This window comes from Neopelma chrysocephalum, unplaced genomic scaffold, assembly GCF_003984885.1.
Source record: "Neopelma chrysocephalum unplaced genomic scaffold, ASM398488v2 Primary Assembly neopelma1_43, whole genome shotgun sequence".
Classification (NCBI taxonomy): Eukaryota; Metazoa; Chordata; class Aves; order Passeriformes; family Pipridae; genus Neopelma; species Neopelma chrysocephalum.
In genome coordinates, this window is record NW_020897702.1 from 16,855,743 (window position 1) to 16,881,880 (window position 26,138).

At 38.8% G+C, this 26,138-nt stretch overlaps 1 protein-coding gene across 2 annotated transcripts in view; it reads left to right on the top strand.

The window, feature by feature from the left end:
- Positions 1–26,138, top strand: part of NOX4 (NADPH oxidase 4) — a 107,224-nt gene that overhangs the window by 64,573 nt on the left and 16,513 nt on the right. For both annotated transcript variants that reach the window (XM_027677462.1, XM_027677463.1), the window contains exon 13: positions 4,313–4,394. In XM_027677462.1, coding sequence (XP_027533263.1) covers positions 4,313–4,394 — 82 coding nt within the window. The remainder of the gene's footprint in view (positions 1–4,312; positions 4,395–26,138) is intronic.

The following is a 26,138-nucleotide window of genomic DNA, read 5'->3' on the forward strand; positions in this document are numbered from 1 at the left end:
CCTACTCTTCTACTAAGCCTTAGCTATTCTACTGCTAATTTAAATTGCTCTGCAACAGGCTCATGATAAAGGATTTGGAAGGAACTGTACACTCAAAATGAAAACCAGGAAGAAGTTGCGACACAGCATATTGGAAAGATAAGTTTGAGCATAAGTCATGACTGCGCAACTGTTCTTGATGTCTGTGAGAACTATGTCCTGCAGGTAGACTCATGGGAGCATCGGTGAGACAGGCTGCAGTGTCACACTCAGCAGAGCGACAAAACAATCAATGGTGTTATTGATCTCAGAACAATGTGAAAAATAATTAGGAGACTAGCTTGTACAGACTTAAACTAATGTAAATTGCATGGATAGAATGAGGAACATAGAAGATAATTGCCAGCTTTAATAAGAAAGCAGCCTTGGTTAAGTAAATTTTTTTTTTTTTTAAACAGAGAAACACCTAGACAAAAGCATCACATTTTAGACACTAAACTATAGCAAGAACACAATTTTGGAAGAGATCTCTCTAAAATTATCTAAGCAATAAAAAGATTGTCTATGACATTAGGTCTATTGATCAACTAGTGATTGCAAATCAAAATAATATAAAAATACTCTAATTATTTGTTTAATTAGTTCCCAAATCTTTCATTTGTTGTTGTAGCAAGAATTAGAAGAAAGTCTTAGGTTTTTGAAAATATTCCCACCCCCTTTGGGAAGGTATCATTGTGATATTTTTTTCTTGCAATTTGAAAGGCCTTCTCTTGTCAAGCATTAGTCTTATCATATTAACTTCTGTAAGAGCACCAAAAGTACCTGTGTTTTGTCCATAGCTACCAAAGCTCTCATCACCTCCCTCATCACCTTGCTAGATAGTCCTTAAAGGCAGTAATAGAGTGATTTTTATACTGTACAAACATATGTGTAATAGAAGGATAGCATAGACCTGAAGAGTAACACATGTAGATAATGGTCCCATGGGACAAATTAGTCCTAAAGTCTTCTGTTCTGTGTGCCATTTCTCTTAAGAGGATTTACAGGACATGGAGGTTACACGTGCTGGAGGAAGTTGTAGTATGGACTTGAGATAAGGTGGAACGTTACCATATAATGTGTTTCTCTGGTGTGCTGGTTTGAGCTGGAATTGAGTCAATTTTCTTACTAATAGCTGGTACAGTGCTGTGTTTTGAATGTAGGATGAGAATAACATTGATAACACACTGATGGCTTTAGCTGTTGCCAAATAGTCTCTACACTAAGACAAGGAGTTTTCAGCTTTACATGCCCTGCCAGTGAGAAGGCTGGGGAGGCACAAGATGTTGGAAGGGAACACAGCCAGGACAGCTGACCCCAACTGGCCATTGGGATATTCTATACCATATGGCATCATGTTCAGTATATAAACTGTGAGGAAGGCTGGCCAGGGGCCGCTGCCCAGGAACTTGCTGTGCGTTGGTTGGCAAGTGTGAGCAATTGTATTGTGCATCACTTGTTTTGTATCTTCTAATTATTTTATGCCTATTATTATTACCACCATGATTATTATTTCTTTACTTGTCTGTCCTAATAAACAGTCTTTATCTCAACCCATGAGTTTTCTTACTTTTACTCCTCTGATTCTCTCCCTCATCCCACTGTGAGGGGAGTGAGTGAGCAGCTGTGTGGGGCTTAGTTGCTGGCTGAGCTTAAGCCACACCACATGGAAAAATGAGTAAAGTCATATGGTGAAAAGAAAATAAATCTGCCTGGGAAATTTGCCATAACATGGGGAAAAAACCAAAAACTGACTTTAACTAAAACAAGATCCAGTAGGAAAACTGTTTAGGCCAATTTCAGATGCCATAACTTGGCTGCTTTTGCTCCAGTACTGGCCTGCCCTGTCACATTACTATTCAAAATATTTTCAAGATTGCAGCTTGTTGAATTGAGTCCTGGAGTGCAGCCAGGTAGCCTTGATCAATGGGAAAGGGCAGCAGCACAAGAAAAAGTCACAGGGTAGGGGATAGAGATGGAATATGACTCTCCACCTGGGTGATATCCATTTCAGAGAGAACAATGGAGCAGGACATTTCTGTGCACCCACCGAGATGTTTTGTCTCTCCCAGAGTCACAGGCCTTTTGCAAGGTCTGACAAACCAGTTTTGCTCACCTGCCTGTAATGTGGTGTTGTGCAGCATTGAACTGAATAAGAACATGTCTGTCCATGTTTTGCATTTCTGTCAAACCTCGGTACAGGCCCTCAAAAATAAATCAGTCATGCCACCACAAAGGCAGATCCTTAACCATGGTGTCTCACTGAATCGCTGACCTGATTCTGTAGGTCAAAATCTTCAAGTTATGGAAAGAAGTGCTGTCATTTGGTGTTTGCCATTATAAACTTCACCACAATCACCATGTGCACGTAAAGGCTGTTGTTCGTATGAAGGCTTTTATAAAGGATTCCTGGAAATGCACCTGTAGCTTGAATTACATTGGGAGATTCCTGAGGTAGAGGTAGAAGTCAATGTTCTAGCTCTGAAGATATGCAGTGGGATATTTTGCATCAGTGAAAGCTTTCTTAAGCCTTTCAGTTCCTGTCCAGTGTCTTTCAAGATCATAGTGTACCACGTTTAGGCAGGTAGCTTTAATGGCAAGCTTTTTGTCAAGACAGTGAGCAGGCTGTTCTGTGACAGGCACTCATTGGCTTTCACTTTCATCTTTACAACATTGCATTTATTTTTGTTGGCCACGTCCAGTCCCTGCCCTAGTTAGGTGTAGGAAAGCTAAGTTACATTTTGAGGATATGGTAAGATTTTTAGATATAGGAGTGCTTATTTTCTTCAAAATTGAATCTGAAGAGGTATAGAAATAAAGGAACAAAGATCAGCCCTTGTTTCTTCACTGGCAGATCCTGGTATCTTGCCCAAGATGTTTGCAATATGTCTTTTAGCCATCCGGTGAAACACTAGAGAGATGTGAGACAATTGACCTCTAAAACTGAGCCCTTAACAAGAGAGTTTTCCTTCTGAATTTATTGTGCTTTCTTCAAGGTATTGCAACTTTATGAAGTATGGGTTTGGGTGGGGATTTTTCCATTTTAGAGGCTACATAGCAGAATTATATCCAAATTAATGGAGTTTAGTTATGATGATGTAGCATTATATAAAACTAAATGCTTTTCTGTCCCTTGATTTCCTTATCTATATATTCGATGTTAGAGGATATTTTGAGATACATAGGGATCTAAAAGGAGGAGGACTACATTTATCCTCAGGTTCAGTTCCCAGAATGAAGAACTGCTGTGGAAGAGTAGGTTAGAGAAATCCATGGTACAACTGCTATGCACAACACAGGTTGCAAACTATGGTTTAGGAAATGAAGGGTAACACCTGTTGCTGAAGACTTAAATCCACAGTTATTAGGTATTGCAGGAAGAGTAGGAGATAGGAAGAGTATCACCTGTGTCCTAGGTTCTGTGCCTCTGTAGGACTGATTAAAAGTTGCAGGTGGTGGAAGGAAAGAAGCAAACAGAGCATGTCCCATGCTATGGAGAGCTACAGGTGTGCAAGAGGGATTTGATCTGTGTGGGAAATTCTATCCCTGAATCCGGGTATCAAGTGAATTTTGAGGAGGTTTCCATCTTCAAGGAACTGAGAAATCAGTACCAACAGAAGCTCCTACAGATCCCATTTGACATATTGTGTCTAACCACGTCTAGAGAAAGAAAGGCATCAGAGAAAGGCAGCTATGCAAACCACAACCACCCCTTCATTTGGTTCTCAGTGAAGATAAGTTACAAAAGCTTTATCTCCTGCAGATGATCCTATCCTGCAGTTTTTAAAATACGTAATAGTGGTGAAAAAGCAATCCAGTCTTCCAACAATCCTTGAAAATACCTGTGAATTGGTTACTGAAGGATTTGTACTGCAGTTTAATTTAGATTAATTAATTAATCTATGTTTGTTTAAACTACTGTGATCCTTCAGTGACTGGTGAATTCTTAGTGCTTTCTCCTTTCTGTTTAGACTAAGCTCTTCAAGGCGGGCACTGTTTATGGCTGTCTGAGTATGATACCCCGAAGACCTCTATGCAGACCTCAGAAACTTATAAGCACTACTAGAATTCACTATTGGATGAAAAAAATTACATTTTAAAATATTAAAATGTTTTACAGGTGATCTTTATTCCCTGTACACTTAGTCTTGTCCTCTGCTAAATATTTCTGGAGAAGAGAATTCACTGATATTACTGCTTGCTTACTTGTGGCCTGAACTTACAGTGCAGAGTCACAGTCTGGGTTTGTTTTTTTTTCTTTTCTTTTCCTTTTTTTTTTTCTTTGTCCTGACAGAAAGATTTCGGGATTTACTGCTTCTACATTCAAATCAAGATACAGAGATTCTGCCCATCTTTCAGCAGAGACGCTATCCCAAGTAAGTAAGATTGTCTTCTTGGGAGAAATAAAACCTTTATCTCTTTGCTGTGAGGGAAAGCGAAACATTTATAGCACTATACATGCTTTTACTGTGAAGCCCTTAGACAGAGCTGTCAGGGAGCCACACTTGCACTATCTTTGCAGTCTTTTGAGTGGTGTTGGGGAGAGGCAGACATGCTTTGTATGCCACTGGGGAGGTGGTGGTGGTGGAGCACAGATGTTAAGTTGCCTGGATCAGTGTCTGATGGAGCTTTGTTTCACTGTTGACATAGGCAGATGTTTTGTTAGGCTAATCCCCACTCTTGTCTTGTGGGATTCCATCATTTATGGTGACAGATTCCCTTGTATTTTAACAGGCTTTCCTCTGAAGGGCTGCAAACACTAGAAAACATTCATTCAGCCCTTTTTTAGGGATATATGTTTGCCTATATCCTTTTATGGATATAGACAAATCAAAAGAGTAGTGTCATATGTTTAGGAGGTCTTGAATGTATTGAGTATCCTGGAAAATACCTCTTCTTTTTCCAAGTGACATACCTAAATGAAAAAATAAAAGCTCCTTGTTATTATGTTGGCTAGAAGAAGCAGTCACTTTCAGCTAAGCCTTGAAAAGAGGCAGTGAAGGGGAAAGAAGAAGCAATAGTCCTCACATTAACCATGACCAGAGCGAGCAATAAAAGAAGGCTAGTGCAGGATGGACAGAGGGAGGAGAAGGAAGAAAAAGTGTATAGTGCCAATCCCCTGATGATGATGGAAAAAAGCAAAGTTATTTATTTTAGTTATTATTGTTTGGATGTTCCTGAAATAGATAAGAAGCCAGTGGAGCTAAGTGGTAACTATATCTCTCAAAATCTAATAATACAAATTTTTTTAAGAGCAGGCAACAATTAGAGGGGCTGAGTGCTGAAAGCCGGACACCTCTCCAGACATCTCTTCGCTGTGAATACTTGAAAATAAAAGCACTCAAAGATGAAATCCTGATTCCGAAAATGGTGAAATTTTGCTTTGATTTCAATGGAGACAGGATTTTATCCCTCTAAATTTATTGTTAGTGTTATCTGTTGTCACTATTTTACTGGAATACTGTGGAGGTACGATATATGAAACAGTGGGAGACACCTTGTGTGGATGGCCTGGTCTACTTGTTTCACTAGGACTTCCATGAATTATTACTTTTCTTCTCATCCTTTGGAACCCTAGCAGTAGAATGCTTTGCTTTAATTTTTATGATTTAATTTTTTATATGGATGCTGTCACACTAGTCTGAGAACCCATTTTCCTTCCTGAAAGAATAGACTTATTTCTATATAAATAATTTCTAACGTCTGACTTTCCATTTCATTACATTAAATTTATTGCTAGCATTCTTAGCAAGTACAGTCTACTAACAGTATTACACACTGTCAGATTCATGTGCGAATGAGTACCTGTTGTCTTTTGCTTAATGGATGCTTCAGCTCTTTGAAGATCATACAGCAAATAGCTTGTACAGAGCTCTATGTAGCTTTGCATCACAAAAGGATATATGTTTTCATCCACGTGGCAGAATTGACTGATTCCTCTAATGTACAAAGTCAGCCAAATTTTGGCACCTAACTGAAAGAAAAGTTTATGTTTGTTCTTAAAAGCAATAGATTTTTGTTTATAATATCATTAATTGGAGCAAATTTGCTTGCTTGTTGTAGAAATTTATCATATATTATAGTTCATTTAGAAACAGGTTGAAGAATATTGACATGTCTGAATTTTCCCAGGGGTTGTCTTACAAGCAAAGTGCTTGTGTTCAGCAAGGTAGAAAACCTGCTTATCTTCATAATATATTTTGTCTTATTCCCATGTCAGTTTTTACCCTTCCATACGCTCGTTTTCATTGAAAGGTCTCTTAACAGAAATGAAGGTAGGGAAGAGACAGATCTCATAAATCAGTGTCCCTTCATTGACTTCAGCTGAGCAGTGCCTGGTTGTACTACATAAGAATCTGAGCAGTAAGGTTGTTTTAATGAGATATTGTCAAGGGGCACAGGCTGGAGTTTGTAATGATTAGGGAAATCTTGAGAATATAGAAGGTTAAGAATAGAAGACAATTTTTAGTAATGAGTTAGCTGAATGGCTTGACAAAGCAGGGCTTAGGAGGTAGAAAGGACAAAAGTTTTTGTGTATTTAAGACATGTGCCCAAAAGAAGGAGATTGGATAGGATAATGTTCAGCACCACTCAGGATATTCAGAATCACCGCAATAAATATTAAAGGCTAAGTAAGCAAACTATAATCCATCAACTTTTGAAAGAAATAGAAACCTTGATGTTCTTGCCTGAATTATGTTCTTGTACATTTATTATATTAAGGCCTGAACTCTTTCCCAGGGAACAGCAGGATTGTGCATGTTTGTTCTCAGAGAGGATGGCTGTGCATTGGAATTTCTGGAAGAAGTTTTCTATAATATGCATGGACCTTGTTCTGGATTTTCTTGGGTAAATGTGTCAAAGAAACCTGCTTTTCCCTCCTGGTTGATGGAGAAATGCAGGATCCTTTTGCAGTCCTTGTGTTTGCCTGAGTTTATTCTGCTGGTCTTGGTTTAGCCAAGAAGAAATATCTACTATGGCAAGTAGAGGAGACTATACAGAGGCCTGTGCTTACAAAGAGGTTTGTGAGGCCTCATGGCACGTCACCTTGACTTCCTTGACTTGCTACTGTGTGTCTACAAGTAGCATGGCATCATGAGCACCAGTTCTCTCTGTGGCCCGTGGGCTGAGATGCAGTTCTATGCCAGCACAGGGGTACAGCACCCATGCTGTCAGCCCAACCTGCAGTATGCATCTCTCACTTTTCTTCTCAAGGCTGCAGAGCAGATGGAGCTTGGCTGTGTCTTATGCTTCAGTCATATAGCCTACAGTAGGATTTCTTAACGAAAGACACTGAGCTGCATGCAGGTACAGGTTACGGAACTAGCAAGACCAGTGTGATCCAGGCAAGTCTTTTTGATACCTCAAGTGACTGATGTGGTTCAGAACTCAGATGTCACTAAACCCCCTTCATCCACCCACATAGAGAAATATCTTGAGGAGAAAATCTGTCTCCTTGCTGACACGAAGCCATTACCATGTCTGTGAGGATTCACATTCCTGAAGCTAAGAATAAATCTGCAGCTGTGGGCAACTAAGTGGGTTGGGGTGCATAGCTGCTTCTAAGCACAACTGCCTGGGAGGACCCTCTGCACGGGAACCAAATTACAGACATTCTTGCATCTTGTTCCTTCTCTCCCTCACTCCACAAGTGTACTGAAGTCATTGAGGTGAGTTACACCAGCAGTCAGGTCTGTCAGCAAACTAAACTTTTTGTAATGAATCTTATCCCAACTCCTTACTTTGACAGTGAGCATTATGGCTTCTGTATCTCATAAAAAACTTTTCAGAATTTCACATTTAGCACATTTCTGCAGGAGCTTTTCTCATGATGGTATCAAGCTCATGCTTTTCTTGCTTGCCCACTTTACTGATTACATTCAAAAATTTTTTTTACATGACTTTACTCGTAAAACGCAAGAACAGCTGAGGTGCAGTAAAGGCTACACAGGATTCTTCTTGAAGAAGACACTATGCTCATTAATTTTTCTATGGGATTCAGCACATGAAAGGGTGGTTGGTGCTAGTAGCAGGGGCTTAGGTTGCTCTATCCCATCAGGATCTTTGGTCTTTTTCTGCTGACTCCACTCTGCTCCTGACTGCCTGTGCTGTATGTGCAAGGGAAGGATGCAAAATTGCTCTGAAGCACCAGGGAGAACCTTCTCTTGTAGCTGGGCCTGATAATGTCAAAAGAAAAAAAAACAAATCCAAGGGAACAGAATTATATGGGAATAGATAAAAGAAGCGTGAGAGTGAGAAATTACGTTGGATGAAAAAGGTAGGAGAGAGTCTTACACTGCACAGAACAGCACTGGAGAGGAATGTGCCAGAAATGCTACTGGTGTTAGAAGTATTTAGCAGTTTTCTCTGTCTATGAGTGATTTGACAGTTCAGAAGTACTTTATATTCCCAAGTTATTGCTGAAGTCCTCACATACATATGTGTATTTTTCTAGAGGGATTATTTGCTTCTTTTTCTCCCCTCTTCAGAAGTAGTTGCAGTCTTCATTCTTCTCTTCGTTTGGTAGAAAAATTTTTGGATGATTCACACATTTTAAGAAGAGAAGAAGCTGTTATGTTCCAGCTAATTTGAGTCTCTTCTTAACATAAGGCATAGAGCATTACCCAGTAATCCCTGCATTGTTTCTTGTTCAACCTTAAATTCTAAAGGAATTTAGAAAGACATCCAGACTTTAAACTGAGATGTTAAAAAATGGAAAATTCACAAGCCTTTAGATCAGCTTATTTCAGTTGTCAATTATTTCACTTATGTATAACATTAATTTCTTTAACTTCAGTTTCCAGTCCCTGCTATCTTACTGCGCCATCTTCTGATGAACAAGAAAGTCCTGTACCATCTGAAATGACACCTCCATATAAGAAGTTGGAGATCACTTAAAAAACTTGCCCTTGTCTTGAAAAAATAATAAAAATTTCTTCCAGGGTAAGACTTACTAAAAAGGTCTCTAAAACGTCTGAAACCTTCCCAAAGTTTTCCCTGTTACTTAAAAAAAAATTTAAAAATACCCAAACAAACCCCCCCCCAGAAAACAAACAACCAAACAACCAACCAAACAAAAAAGGCAAAAAACCCCACTCAAAACCAATCAAACAAACAAGCAAAAAACTGAGCAGGAAAGAAGAAAGTGTTTTGATATCTGTTTCCATAATTTGCACATAGAGAAATAATAGCACTTCTTTGTAGTCAAATAGGGAGACAATCTAAATTAATAAATTTAACTTTATAAAAAATAAATAGCATGGCAAAGTCTTTAACTTAGGAGAAAAAAATGAACTTAGAACCTAGCAGGTATAATGAAAGGATATTTGAAATACATTTGCTTTCCATAAGTCATACAGTTTCAAACCATTCTTTGGGGCGTATATTCATGGTAATTTAAGGTAGTCTTGTGTATGCACAAAAATGCTGGTCATTTTCATGTCACAAAAAATCCCAGAAAATGGAGTATCTTGATTTTTGTATGGATATATTTCTCTTCAAATACATATTTTTGAAGGTCATCTTTAAAAAGCTGCTGAAAATTTCAGCTCAAACAAAGCCAAATGGTGTTATTCAATTCTCATCATGCAGTAGTCTAGACAAATAGGCGACAGAAAGTTAGTGCCCTAAACCATTGTGCCTTCTGGTTCCCAATTGCTGCTCATTTTAATGATAATGGATCTGTAATGGATCTGTGCCAATTTCCTACAGCTTGAAATTTGAACCAAGAAACTGATAATATTTCATAAGTAATACCCCAGGCATGAAACTTGCATCTTATTTGTAACTGTCTTGAGAACATTTTTCTTTTTTAGAGGAAAATAATTTGTATCTAACTAAAGAAAGTAGTGAGTTGTGGCTTCTAGAGCTGATGATGCTCAGTTAGTGCATCCATTGAGATTCTCTTGAATCACAGAATAAAGCATGCATGAGAGCAGCTAACAGGATCATGGCCTAGAAACCCAATTCAGTTTGTATTAGAAACAAAGGCAACATCTTGGTGTTCAACAAGGGGGAAAATCATGACCTATGTGTTCATAGCTCAGTTTTCATTGTAAAGGCAAAGAGATTTTTAATTTGAAAGAGGTGGAAAACTTTCACAGAGTGATTTTCTATAAAAGGCTTTCTGTGAAGTGCTTTACAAAAGATGTTCTCTTCTTACGGAGGAGAAACTGAGGTATGGGACTCTGATGTAAGTTACCAGCATCACCCAGGAGCAATTCTCCCGGGGATGAGACCAGAAATAGAAATCAGATCTTCCACAGTCCTTTTGGTTGTGTGCAGTTGGCTCTCTTATATAAAATAACATTTAACCTGTTTTCCACTGCAAAAACAGGTGGCCTGACCATATTGCTGAAATCAGATGGGGGAGTTCCAAGTGAAGGAGCTTTTCAGAAATGCCCACACAAACACTTTAAATGCTTTGTGTAGCATTGTATGTTAAGCATGAAAACTACCATTTTTGAAATGCTCCCAGTTTTATTTAAAAATGCAGGTTAGAGGCAAACTATCATCAGCCTAACTCCTCAGAAACCTGAGTCTCAGAAAATTTTGATGACTTGGTTAAAAAAGACATACCTGCTTAAGGAATCTGTAACGACCTTTAAAAGAAACTCAAGCTGTTTAGGGAGAAGAATATTTATTGAGGGTTTTAGTGGTTTGGGATTTTGTCTCTTATTCTTTGTTCTTTTTTCTTTTTCTTTATTTTTTTTAATGTGACTTGCAGTGGTATCAGGTTATCCTGTAGAGTTTGCAGACCAGTGCAAAGTTGACCTCCATGACAATGAAACACTCACTCTAAGTTAAGGTCATTTTCCTGTCCCTTGGAGGTTTTACCAAATGGGAAGAACAATATTAGCAATGGGGTAAAGACTGGTAGCTGTTCATTAAAAACAGCAATCATGTTATAGGAGTAAAAATTCAAGTATTGGATCTAAATTTTTTTGAAACCATAATGAAAATGGGAAGAAAGAGGACAGTAATTCATACTATGCATTACATCTTTGAGCTCAGATCTTACAAAGAGTCATGTGGACATATCCAGATAATATCAAACAGGACCACTAAAATATTTAAGACTACACGTTAAAATAAAATGTGGGTCATAAATTCCTCAAGACAGAGGCTGTATTTGTTTAGAGTACCAGTACGATGCTCCAGTTACTTGTAAAATAAAGACACTTTTGTTCTGTTCCTAAAAGCCTCAAGTTCATGTAACAACAGCACAGAGTGAACCAACCACCTTAAAGTGCAGGGGAATTTCTCTGCTACCTTCAACAGGGCTCAGACCTGAAATCCAAGGTACAACTACAAATCTTTCTATGTAGAAAGATGTAGAAAAAAGAACCTGTAAGAGATTTGTGCAGCAACATACATGCAAAATTGAAGCTCCATGTGCATAGATATTTTCTTTTAAGTACCAAGCATTCTAGAATGCTGCTTTAATTTATCTGGTTATCATAGCATAGTTGTGGCTCATTAGCAGTCATGAACTGTTTTATGAAAAACATTGCAATAATCCCAACTGAGAATGGGAAAAGGCTGAATGAGAATAAAAGATGCCTAAACCTTTCAAGATATTTTGGAGATGAAAGCATTGCTTTGTTCAAAGTGAATGGGATAAGATAAAACACTAGAGCTGGTTTTCATTTGGCTGTTTGGGAGTACGTGCATGGTTCTTGATAAAGCCTGTTGATTTAATTGATATATACCTGCCTATTTCTGAGCAGCAGTGTGAGACTGTGGGGAATTATCTGCCACTAGATGTCTTGAGGATTTTTTTTAAACATCTCAAATAGGATTTATAGTAGTTTGAGGTAGAAATTATTAGTGAAGTTCTTTGATTCATTATGTGAGAATTACAATGATCCCTTCTGCCCTTACGTTCAGTTTTATCTAGTTTTAAAAATAATGGCTTATATTAGTTTAAAAAAAAAAGTAGTTTCATAATTACCATATTACAGAAATCCGAGCACCAGGCTCTGGAAAAAAAGAAAAACAGGTGCTAAAAAGTTTTGGTTGTTAACAAGAGTGATTTCCTCCTGGACATGATCCTGTGCAGCCTACTTTAGGTGAACCTACTTGAGCAGGGGGATTTGCAGGTGACCTCCAGAGATCCCTTCCAGCTCCAATCATTTTGTGATTATGTGGTTCCATACGAACTCTATGGATAAAAGGGAGCAGCATCATTCATTCACTCCTATATGCCTACATGCACATTAGCAATTTTATTTTTGGCCCCATGCTTTCAGTGAGGGATTCTGGAGGCTGTTTCCTTTCATAGAAACTGTTAAAGGAGGCAGCATCTTTGATTGGTGCTTTGTTAGTAAGTCTTGGTGAAAAAGGGAGAAAAGAAAGATTCCAGTTATAATAAAGGGTGAAATGGACCTTAACATATGAAAGAAACTGGGAGGAAAAAAAAGCTGCCTGCCATGTCATCCTTTATGTTTCATGTATGACGTAAGGCATAAATGTATATCCTGATCTTTAACAATAGTAGAAATTTGTCAACACTCATTGCTGTTCTGACCCTTCCCCAAACAAGATTTGAAGAAGCAGGTAAACTGCTAGATAAGCATCTCATCTATACCTCAAGTCTGTCTTCATTCTGTTTAATACCACAGAGCAGAGGGGAGCACAAACCTTCAAGACAAAGGAGACTGTTAGGGTGTTCGAGTTTTACATAAAATGGGCAAGGATCATTTGTTCTCTTAAGGACATGAGCCTAGATTTCAGTTTTAGCAACCTCTTGGTGTGTGGTACTGGTGGAGTGGTTCAATTCTGAGTGCCAGGCTCTTTAATATATATGTAAGGGAGACACTTCAAATTTCTTTTTCATGAAACGTTGGCCTTTAAACTCTTGGTGATAATCAGGGAAAGCAATAGGCTCATGTTGATGTAGCAGCCATTCCCTGTCTCTTCAGAGAAACGGATAGGAGATCTGGGCTGTGGGATTCCAACTGGACGGCTCTGAATTGAGCATCCCCAAATAAACACTTATATCCACCCCATTTCATGGAGGAAGTTGTCCCAGCAGCTGCACTAGAGCTTAGCTCAGAACTAGCAAGTCTTAAAAATTGGCAGTGGTAGAAAAGCTATCTCATCCTATAGTATGTTACTGTAAATGTTAATTATCCTCAATCATGAGGATGGGAGTTGGCTGCTGGGAGATAGTGCCCAGTGGGCCAAGCCTAGCCCCAAGGAAACTTCTTCTGTGACCTTGTCAAGTGGTTTGCAAGAATCACAAGTGCTTTTGAATGGCCAGACAGCTAGCAGCTGGAAAACATTGTTAGCAGCTGTAGAACTGCAATAGCCCATGATATTAGCTGCCAAATCCTTTCTGAGTGTTGCCTAATCAGCTGGCTAAGGCGGCTCATGAGCGGAATTGGAGACTAAAGTAGATAAATCTGAACACAAAAGCTGTTTGAATAGAAGATATATACTGATTAGTTTGATGGTGAAGATAAATTGAATGATATTCAGAGCTCCTGGTTATTGTTTTTTAAGGGAAGAATTTTGTGAGCTACAGATTTTCCAGAAAATTACCAGTCTACACATCTGCACCTAAACTGAGGCATCACATGTGTCGAGTGAGCTGATTAGTGATGGGTTTCTTAGGAATCATGAATGTAGTGACATTTTTTCTTCCTTTGAAGCAATGAAAGAAGATGTCTTACAGGTAGCAACCAGAAAGTAAAGATATGAAAATCATTTGCTTTAGAACCTAATAACTTTCATGTAACGCTTTACTTTATGACTTAATTATCCATTGCTGTCAAGGTATCTTTTTAATACAAGGTTTAAATTAAATTTGTGTATGGTTGAAAGTCATTTAGAATCAAATTCTTATTTAAAAACAAACATTTAAAACTTCTGTATTCCTCAGGGAGCTTGTATGAGGCAAAATTGCTGCATACTCCAAAAACCCACATGAGAGCGGGATCAGTCCTCCTATCCCAAATCCACTTGACCAGTATGGCAATTATAACCTATACTACAACCTATGGGACCCCTGGTGGCCTAGTGGTTAGGATGCAGCACTCTCACCGCTGTGACCCAGGTTCGATTCCAGGTCCCCCGGGCAGATGGAGCTCGTTAGCCCTGTGAGGCCATCCATCTATGAGAAGGTCACTCTAAACAAACCTACGTCCTGAGGACCTCACTGCCATTGTCCAAGCTTGCTTGGCCCCGGCAGATGAACCTTAGGATTAAAGGGTGGGCTCAGTTCAGCGCAGGCTGTGTCTCACCTAAAAAATCCATTGCGCAGGCTTGAAAGGTAAAAGACCTTTCCCAAAATCTTCGTTCGCGAAGACTGGCCATTATTATTACAACCTATGCAGTTCTCAGTGCAAGTATTCTGTGTATCCTCTCTGGTTTCAAAAAGTACTCAAAAATGTCTAGTGAAAGCCAAATGCCTGAGAGTTTCCAAGGACTGGGGTCTTGTTTGCCTTTGCATGGTCCCTCACAATGTTACGTAAGGACATTATATTTTGTATTTCCTTTCACTTTATACTATGTCTTTAAGATTAAAGTAGAATTTTTAGGTACATTACTGTTGGTGATTTCTAATATTCTTAAGGTTTAGTTACTTCCTCTTTTTTAGACAAATCACCATAACAGATTAAACGTCTTTATTATATTGAACCAATTCTTAAGGTCTTACAGTAGATTAATTTTTATTTTTTTTGCATGGATAGCTGAAGTTTCCTAAACTATACCTGAAATGTGAGCATTTATTTCCAGTCTTTTCTCCAAAATGAGAGTGTTGCATCCCTTCTCAAAAGACTTTGAAAGCTATTTGTACAGCAATGGAAGTAGTTGTTCACAATTTCTCCATCACCTGGTATTATTTTGCCAGACCAAGGCCAAAGAAATGGTGGTAGAACTGTGTCATGCATTTTCTTGTGCTTCAACTTGGATAAGGCAAATCATGTAGATGTAATGTTGTGATGTTCTTTTGAAGGGATATAAATCTGATGTTCTGGCCATTTGGGCACTGTGAAAATGAAACTTTCTGATCTTAGTAATACACCAAGAGCATCTCCTGCAGTGCAGTTTTCAAGGGAAGTATGTCTAGGATTTCAGCTCATCACTCTATCAGTGAGAATTTAAAGGTGGAGAGATACCTCTCACTTTGCTCAAATCTAGGAAACTGACACTTCATTCCAGCTGGTGTAAGGTAAAATCTGGAGTTGTGAACCAAACTCAGGCTTTCTGTAATTTTTTAGTATAAGTTGCAAGAAAGACTAAAAAGTACCAAAATCCATTTTTTAGGGTGCTGCAGTGGGCAATTCACTGTCTGTGCCAGTTTTTCTGAGTGGGAAGGGCAGGGACTGCTGGTCTGAAGGATCATAGCTGATCTGAAGATTGTAAAAGTCATTGGTTACATATTTCGGTTATGCCCAAGTGAAATGCTGTGCCACTTTCCATCCAGAAAAAACAGACTTTCTGTGAAGGGCAGTTGTTACATGCCAGTCTCTCCGTTAGCCTTGTTTTGTTTCAAGGAAACAACATGGAATTTTGCTTCAACTCACATATGTAAAATGTACTGCTGAACTGAAGTAAAAAGAAAAAAAATCTAAAATATCTGTTTTCTGAATGGATTGGAAGGGAGCAGTGATGCTGAATACTATGTGATCTGAATGGAGGGAGGAAGGAAGGAAGGAAAGGAAGGGAGGGAGGGAGGGAGGGAGGGCTGGCAGATGTCACTTTCTGGTTTATACACAGTCCACACATTACATGGAGAACGATACCTTAATTCAAAAGAACAGGTTTACTTTATGGCATCAGCAGAGCAAAATCTAATGAGCTTGTTCAGTGACATAGGGCTCTGACTGTAATGAGAGGCTCTGGGCACTGCTCTTCTGTGACATGCAAGTGATGTTAGTATTGATGGACAACCTGTGCTCCTTCTGTCTTGTGTTGGGGAGAAGAGTTTAAGGACTGTCTTGTGAATTTATTTGTGAATTGCTGTGTCCTCAGGAGAAAACAGGCTGAGTTCAGTGTCTCCAAATATTCTCTCATCCATGGTTCCATTAGCACTTGAACATCTAATTCAAAGCTCTAAGTGCAGCAGAAGGGCTGTCCCCTGGAGCTCAGCCACTGCTTCCCTCTTTCCACAGTCAGTCCAAGCTGAGATGGTGAATTTTCTAGCTTTTTCTGCTCCATCTGTAGCAGTTCTTTGCTGTCTGAAAGCATTTTTGGGTGTGTATCACATTGTATGCATGTATACATGTATATGTGGTGACATATGTACATGTCACTACATTGTATACATGTGTATCACATGTTTATACACATTTTGCCTTCATATTGTTAGATGACAGTAACTGGCTGTGTAGTGGTTGATAGTTAACTTTTTTTTCTTGGTGCATATTTGCACTACAATTAAGGAATTCACTTTAAAGAATCAGTGCAAACAGTGGTTGTCAAAATTTGACCTGTCCCTCTCAAGTCATTTGATAGCAAAATGAAGCAGGTTGGCTGCAAGCAGCTCTAAAGAGCACCACTGGAGCTTAAGAAATCCATTTATCTCTGTATTGGCTATGCCAGCTGTTTGTAGTCAGAAGTGCCCCCCTCACTGAATTAACTTTTTTGTTATTTATTCGGCCCTCCACTCAGATTCTGGCACCAGTGAATAGCATCTGCACCATGTAGAAATGTTTTGGCAATTATGAGTCAATAAAATTTGGCTCATTCCCTTGTTCTATTCTTCTTGTGATGTCTAAGGAGAAGACTCATGACTGAGATATTTAGCATCTATTAAAAAAACAAAGAGTGTCTTGATTCTGCTGAGTCTAGGGTCTGTTTATCTCTGTACTGAAGGTCCCTTGGAGGATGAAAGTTCAAGGGACATTGCACCATTAAAACTTCTTCTCAGAAAAATATATGTCAAAAGTACTTCTTTTTACATTTATGATTTTATTATCATTGGGTCACTGGTGTTAAAAAAAGCCTCTGTGCACTCAAGTGTTTGAACACTGTCATCTAAGGTTAACAAAACTGATGAAATAAAATTAACAAGGAAATAACAAGGATGCTGGTTTTGTCCACAGTCAGCTTTACCCTTTCTTTATTTTGTTTGTCTTGGCAAGGCTTCTCCAATGAGATATGAAGCTGTTGTTTACCCTTTTTTAAACTATCAGGTTTAAAACTGTCAGATAAGAGCCATCAGTTGGACAGATGGAAACCGTAAAACAATGAATCTCTAGGAATACTCCTTTGTGTAATGTTGTACTCATTTCCTTTTACTTGCTCATTAAGGATTTGTGATCCATATATCGATTGGGTTTGTGACCACCATTACAGGAGTAGTTATGGACCTCACAAACTTTTAATGGAATCGTTGCAATGCTCCTCTCTGTTTGAGAAATACAACTGTTTCTGTCTAGCAGGTAGGTAGTGTCACACAATATCAAAAAGACTTATCCAAGTTCTCCTAAGAAAGGTATGTCAGATAATGGGTTGGATCCCAGCACAGCACCCAAGCTGCTGCATTCCTCCTTTCTCTTTGTAAAGTTCCTACTCCAAGGGGAAAATTCCTTTTGATTAGGGATCATTGGGCACTTTAACAATAGATATAGCAGTAACAATGCTAGAAATGTTTGGTGATGATTGAGCAAATGGTTGATGAATGCAACCATTAGGAAAAACATTAATGCAGTTTTCAGAATCTCAGAAAGGAACAACAAGAAAGTATTCACTTGTCTGTCCAATTTTTACTTTACAATTTGTTTAAATTACAACTGTTAAGGGATCCTTTAAACCGAAGGAAAGTAAGTGGTATGTAGAACACCTAAATCACTGATCATAGCTGATGGATAAAGAGTGAGGTCTTCAAAAAATGAGGTTTAGTAGATACACAGAACCTAGAGCGCTGGGATTTCATCCACTGTGTACTGCTCATTTCATGGTGTATTTGCTTGCAAATACAGGTACCACAGCAGGATAAATAGTAAAAAGCAGACTCGGTATATGTATACACTTGTATAGTGTATATATGCTTGATAATACACCTTTTAGTCCCACAGAATACTAATGTCATGTAATTCAGTGGCATTTTTGCCCCTTGTTTTCTTCTGGAATCAGATTTTTTTTCCATAGAGAATTCAGCAAACTATTGTCTAAATAAGAATGCAGCACAGTTTATTAAAATAAAAAAAAAAAAAGAAAAAAAGAAAGTGCTGACAGCTGGCAAGCAGCAAATAGTTCTTAGGCAGAGACTTTTAAAAGGAGTGAGATATCAAATAAGCAACAATTCATCTTGAGATGTGTTCTTTCAAAATATCGAATGATGAATTATAAGGAGGGAGATGTAAACACCAAATTAATTAAATCATTGGATTTAATTACTAGGGAGGATAATATAGTTCAGAGCAGATGTAATGAAATTTCTGAATGATCTGGCAAATTTTCGGAGGTGGATGAGAGAAAAGGACGATGAGTTGAAATAGTCAGAAATGTCAGACTGTTCACCAAAAGAGAAATTATCATAATTGAAGAAGAAACAGTGACATAGGGTGGGGGAATTGTGGGGATCATACTTTATAACAGCCTTTTGTCTATGTGTATCAGACTATGAAACCTATTAGAATCATAGAATCATTAATGTTGGAAAAGACCTCAAAGATCATCGAGTCCAACCTTTGATCCAACATCACTATCTAAACTAAGCCTTAGCATAAAGTACCACATGCAGTCATTTTTTGAACACTTCCAGGGATGGTGACTCTACTGCCTCCCTGGGTAGTCCATTCCAATACTTAACCACCCTTTCAGTGAAGAAACTCTTCTTGATGGCCAACCTGAACCTCCCCTGGCACAACTTGAAACCATGTCCTCCCATCCTGTCACTAGTTGCCTGTGAGAAGAGACTGAACCCCACTGGCTACAACCTCCTTTCAGGTAGTTGTAGAGAGCGATAAGGTCCCCTCTGTGCATCCTTTTCTCCAGGCTAAACAACCCCAGCTCTCTCAGCCAGTCCTCCTCATATGACTTACTCTCTGGACCCTTCCCCAGCTCTGTTGTCCTTCTCTGGACACGCTCCAGCACCTCAATGTCTTTTTTGAAGTGAGGGGCCCAGAACTGGACACAGTATTTGAGGTGTGGCTTTGAGTAAACTTAAGCATTAAGCTAGTTAAACGTAAACTAAGTATCCCTTATCTTGTGGAGGGAAGTTCTGAGAATGTGTTGTTACCTGATTTCATCAAAACAAAGAGCATATCTGAGGATGTAAATGACATTCTGGAAACGGCAATAGATCAGCATAAGGGAGATGGGATTAAAAGTCTGGACTTATCCTCCTCTCTGACTGATCAAAACTGGCATTTTAGGTTAGACCTGAGGCACAGTCCTGTGATCTGCATTTCACAATGACAATAAACATGATGGGGATCAGCTTTACTGATGTGGAGCTGCAGGACACTTGAGTTTGTGCAAGAAATCTCGTGTATCATGATTTGTTGTGTCTTTATATAATGGCAAGACCAGTCATACACAGTAGGTTTCTCTTCGGGGTCCTAGTCAATAGGAATGAGTATTGAACCTATAGAAAAAGTTTCTTTGGTTTAGACCCTGACTCTGTGCCAGATGCTGTGATGCCCAGACTCTGCTCTCTTCTGTTCCTTACAGTCACCTTGCCCTGCAGCAGTGTTTCTCACCCAGTGGGTTGTAGCCCTCAGGATATTCATGAAAAGCAGAGGTGGGAAAGGTTAGGAGAAGAATTGTGTATTTAAAGTACTTAAACACTAGTCCCCTCTCTATCTCTCAGCAAGTCACTCATCTGTTTTGTTTGGGGTCACCTGTCCTCTCTAAGCTTCTTGTATATAACTCATAGAAATGCTAGAAATCTGTTACTATGAGTACTCTTACAGCACACAGAAAGGTAAGAGCTTGAAGGAATTAAAAATTCAAGGGATAAAAATTTCTTTATTTTCAATAACCCAAGAGAGCTGCACAGAGGCATCTTTGTATGGTAGTAACAATGACACTGCCACCTATGAATAATAATGTCATTACACAGATCCTTGGCAGGACTGAAACTGGAACACTGCAGACAGTAATGGGCCATTCACTCTCAAAAACAGAACTTGAAATAAGAAGTTGGAGCATGTTCAGAGAAAAACAAAGAGGTCAGGATAGTCAGAACTGCATTGAGCTCATCTGTGATGTAATGCAGTATATTCTCTGGTTGCTTGATAGGCTTCTGCCAGTGAATCTATATGCAGACTCATCTCTAGGCTTCTGTTGACTTCAGAAATTCCTTCTCCAAATTGGGTGATCTCACTCTTAATCTGCCATTTTACTACAACTGTGTATGGTTCACTCTACTGTTCAGCAGGTTTTCTTTCTTTCCATTTTGGCCTTGCCAGTTTTCTGTACCCCTTTCCAGATACGAGACTGTCTGCCTAAGGAAATGAGCTTGTCTGACCATCAGTGAACATCTGGAAGCCATCTGAAGTTGTACTATCACTATCTTGCAGACCTCTTGTCAGAGGAATATTTAGATAATGTCTTTTCTATGTTTTCTGGCAGTTAAATTCAAGCATAGATTCTTTATAGACCCAAAGCAATAATTACTTGCTTCATGAAACTGCCCTGAAGGAAACTTACTCCTATAGGCACATTCACTGACCTGTATAGGATGTGACGCTTATGGAGAACATCTTTCTGTAAAGACAGTGTAGGTATGAGAGACATTTTCCTAAAAAGAGAGTTTTCCAGATAAAAGATGGGCTTGTAACTGGACAAAGTCACTTTGCTTACCCAATGTAAGCCTTAAGACAGAAATGAGTAAGCAGTGAGACATGACAAATTCTTCTTGGGACTTTATTACATTTCAAGTAGCATATTTGTGCTTCAGTTTACTATATATTGACCCCTGGTGGCCTAGTGGTTAGCGTGCAGGACTTTCACTGCTGCGACCACAGGTTCAAATCCCGGTCTCCTGGCCTGATGGAGGTCGTTAGCCCTGTGTGGCCATCCATCTATGAGAAGGACACTCTAAACAAACCTACGTCCTGAGGACCTCACTGCCATTGTCCAAGCTTGCTTGGCCCCGGCAGATGAACCTTAGGATTAAAGGGTGGGCTCAGTTCAGCGCAGGCTGTGTCTCACCTAAAAAATCCATTGCGCAGGCTGGAAAGGTAAAAGACCTTTCCCAAAATCTATTAACAGTCTCATTTTATTGCAGGATTAACTACTTCATTCCACCAGCAGAATTTGTTGTGAGATTTGTCCTTGTTTTTTCTTCATATTCTCTTCATTTTGAATTCTTTGTCTCTACTTAATCTAGTCCTAAGAGCCTGAGCGGGCTGACTTTGGAGGGAACTGTGATGTGCCTGGCCTTGTCTTCAGATTGATCTACTGCCAGCTCTATCTTCCAGCAGTCCAGTCAGCTGCTTCTCTTCTCCCCTGTTTTTTCTGCAGATACATAGCTGCGATTTTAAATCCTGCACTTGTCATCCTTCGGATTCGTCAGCTGAAGCCAACTTTTGTTTTCCCAGCCCAAAGGTGTAGTGGAGGTTGATTATGTTGTGTTTTTCTCCAGGAGCCAGAACAAGGACATTTGTCCCGGAAAAGTGCTGCCCTACCTGTGTCTGGTCCCTTCTCCAGCCACATTCTATTCTTTCTCATAGTGTGTTATCAACGATATTTGACTGTGGTTGCCAACAGTCCTTGTTTGGCTCCACAGCTATTTATCCAACTAGTGGTGTTTGGAACATACACGTTAGCCCCCTTGTCTTCTAGGCTTCTACAGATACTGATGCTGCAGGTACTTACACTGATGTGGAGACATGGGATATCCTATCCCAGTCAGTATAATTTACCAAGCGAGGAAGAGGGCTAATATTGGCACTATTTCCATGCTGTGTATTAGATGGCAACTCTGAGATGATCCCCAAAGGGAATGGTATAGGCAACAAAAAGCTTCCTGTAAGTATTGAAAGAGACCAAAGATCAAATACAGAAGTGGATTACTCTAAAGCAGAAATTCTGTTTGCAGTGAGACAGGCAGATAACTACTGTGTCAGTGAATGAGTTGTGAAGAAATAAAGTCAAATCATTCAACCTGATTGTGGTTGCTGGTCTACAGCATTTTATCACTTAATCATGTAACAACCTAAATTTTCAAAAGGCAGGTTGCAACAGGTCATTAGTTGCAATAGTAATCACAAATATTCTTTATTTTTCTTTATTAGCTGGGGCAGAATTGGTAGGACACAAGTTTACAGAGAGGCAAGGCACTTCACAAAATAAAAACTGTAATTGGTAAGGAAAAAAGTCTAAAATTGGATTTCTTGTTATAATAAAATTAAATTATGTGATCTTTAATCAAGTGAATACATTTTGGAAACATTTTATAAAAAATGACCATAAAAAGGCTGCCATGGAGAAGAATTAATACTACATTAATTAAGAATATTGACCCCAGAATATGGAACAGAAAGTACATGTACTTTAAGAGAACAAAGTTGCCTCAATACATAATTATAGTTGATTGTAGTTCTCATAGTGGTTTTATAGACCTTTTTAATGGAGTAAGTGAAGAGTGTAAAATGTTGCTTTTACCCTGTGATAGTCAGCAATGAGTAATCAGAAATATTGTTCTCAATAAATATTCTAGGCAATGTTTAGATAATTTTATTCAATTCTGAGGAAAATTAACTTGGTCTGAGAAGTTGCCTTAAGATTTCTCTAGGAGTCATGAGCAAGGAAGAGCCTCATTTACAAGGTTGTCTGTCAGCTGTGCAAGTCTGTTTTCTGTTGCCATCAGTGGCAGTTCAATCTCCATGCTTTTTTCAAGATCTTCTTCATAGTTAGGAGGTTCTTTTCTTGTTCTCTGCCATCCTCCTCACTCCTCTGTTACAAGTCAGATTCCCAATAGGTAATTGTACAACTTTTGCTGCTATAATGTTCCTGCCTACTCCTGTGGTATCTTGTTTTTGAACCTGTACTGTGTCTCACAGAAAACCATGTAGCTCAATTAGGGGTTTACAGGAGGAGCCTTATCCATGAAAATGCAGGTGCCTGCTCCACTCTTCCACTTTCTTGCCCTTGTCATCATGCCTTCAACTCTATTTTCTCCTGCTAAAGATGTTGTAAAACTGGAATTTCTTATTTGGTCATCTCTGGGCCCTTGAGAGTATAATAAGCTAAAGAACAGATGATTTTGTTTTGTTTTGTCCAGTCAAGGAGAAATAAATAGAATTAAGAATTACTAAAACCAATGGCTCTTACACAATTTTAAAAATCATAGTTTGGTGTGTTTCTATGGGAAGAAAATCTGATTCTAATTGATTCTGTAGAGTTTGGAGCCATCTATGTTGTTATAATCAGATGCTTCACTAACTGATCAAGAAATCATCTTCTATAGAAGGGAAAAGGAAACTTTTACAATTTCTGGTATATATTGTAGGAATATGTTTAAAGTTGAAGGGAAAAAATGTGAATGATCAATCAGAAATTAAACTCAGGCACTTAATAAAATCAGAAGAAAATGCCTAATGAAACCTGAATTAGAATCACAACCCTTTTCAATCTTGCGCAAAATAGTATGTAAAGTTAATTGGACCCATTGGGTTTTGCAGTCTTACTTGTCTAAGGGGCTGATGATTTCTTTAATGGAAACATCATTCTTCACAATTTCAGAAGAACACATGGGAATCTCTGATCTCACATGCCAGATGTCACATTTTGTGACACTTTTAAACCTTGAAAGCCATTGTAGTTTTGGAAATCCATATGAACCAAGGATGGTGTGCTTTGTTTAGTGGTAGTTCTTCTTCTGTAAAAGGCTTTTGGTACTAAAATGTTGTCAGTAATCACAACCCCTCTGGAAAAGTAACATCAGAGTTTACACTCATATATTGAGGCTTAAATAACGACATGAAGTATTGTATATTGACTTAAAAAATGAAGTAGCTGTCTTGATTTTTGCTTCAGAAAATATTTGAAAATCTCTGGTGGTAATAAATGCAGCTTCTTCGAAAAATAAAATCCCATAATTTGTTGCAGCTAAGTTTTTACTGAAAACTGTGAAATGAGCCTTGGACTCCAAAATGTTCTAGAACACTGCAGTAGTCAGTTTTGCTGTCTGCAGGCCTACCATATGAAAGACTGTCTCTGCTACAAGGTTTAGATTTGAATAGTTTCCAGTAATTCTTCACTGATGTCAATTATCCTAGTGCCCTGAAGAAACAGTCATGCATCAGGAAGCCATCGTGATAAACAAAGTCACACAGCAGAGAGACAAACCAACTTAAACTGGAGAAACAGGAGACAATAGATGGATACAGTCAGACAGCCAAATTCAGGGAAACAGTGAGACAGTACTGAGCCAGAATTTCACTAAACTACAGTGAGCACATCAGTAGCCTGTTTTTTCAGATATCAGAGGAAAGAGGAGTCTTAAGAAGGAATTTGAAGAGAGATAATGAAATAGCTCTTCAGATGTTTATTGAGAGTCCCTCCCAGGCATGAAGGGAAATGTGGGTGGAACATGGAGGCGCTTTTTTGAATATTTGTCATGTGGGGGTGGAGGCTGGTATTGTGAGTTATCAGAGAGAGGGGATTGTATCTCTCTAGTGCATCAGAGTTACAGCAGCAGAAGAACATAAGGAAACTGCTTCAGCCATTGCTTGGTTCCTTGGAGTTCTCAGGCTGTATCCATCAGTACTTAGCTGTTGTTTTGATAGGACAAGTAAAAGAGAAGAACAAGCATGGTAGGAGGGTTGTTTAATTATTGAAGTCAATGATGTAGGAGTTTTATAAGGAATTGGGAGGGATTCAGCTCCATTAGCTGTTTGACTATGTCTCATGTAGCTTATCCAGAACTTAGTATGCTCACACAAAGATACCTACTTGTGGGTCTTAGTAAGAACTGAATACCAAGGATATAAAATCTCATGCTACTGGGTGAAATCCTTACTCTTTTGACAATGGTAAGAGCTTTGCCACAAGCTTCAACCAGACTAGGACTTCACTTTTTGTCCTCTATACAGTACTTTGTATCCAAGCATTTTGTTCAGCTTCCAAATGATGATACGTCTTTAATTAAAATTTCCTACAATTTCTTGAAATAACTCCCCTATCCATCTGTTATTCCACTAATATCCCAGATAATATTTTACTAAGTCCCAGAGAGCCTGGGAAAAAATGGTGTTATCATCATTTACTGGTAGATAGTGAAGTACAATGTAAGCATTAAACTTTTCCAAGGGCACCTACATCCTGAAGTAAAGCACACCACGGAGATCCAAGTCCAAGAGGGATGAGTAGGTATCTCCACACATCACTGTGCAATTCCTTATGGAAGATAATAACTTGGATCTCAAAACCAGTACAGCTGCCTTTGTCCCTGAGACAGTGTCACCCAGTTTAGGGACAGCCCCATGTTACTGCAGTTGCATTGCCCAGCACTGGAATGAGCTGGTTTAGTGCTTGCTGGGCTGTTTTGGTACCACTGTACTGCAGAAATGTGCTTTAACTATTTTGACCATCTATCTGTAAGATGCTTTTTAATAATGTGCTCTGCTATTTTTTGTGGTGTATTCTGTTTTGAAGGGCTTTTCTTTCTGTTTCTGAGCAAAGAAGTTGTGCCAGAATAAGTGAGAGCACTACTAAGTCTGGAAATGAATACATGTGGAAAGAACAACTCATTATTTGAATAAGTTTGCCTGAAGGGTCAATTTCTTAACTTTTAGTAAAATTCCATTCCCTGCCTTCATGTTAATTAAATTAAAGCTGGGGGGATAGGAGAGCATAGCATAGTAGTGTGATATATCTGGGGCACAACTCAGGAAACAAAAAGTCATCTTACCCCCCCTTGACTTGACTTGTCTTTTTATTGAGTACTGTGAGATTTCATTTGCAATAATGAACTCCTTTTATGCAAAACTTTTCAGTCCTACCAAATGAAAAGAGGAACATGTTGACAGGAAACAAAAATTGCATAATCTCTGCAGAAGTCTATGACTGAATCACTGCTCTGTTCAACCCTGTGCCTTTTGATATGGCATCAGAAGGTTTCTTGCTTTCACTGACTTGAATAAAAGAAGGTTCAATTCCTAAATGACCACTGCCATTAACATCAGGGCCACATTTATCTCAGTTTAATTATC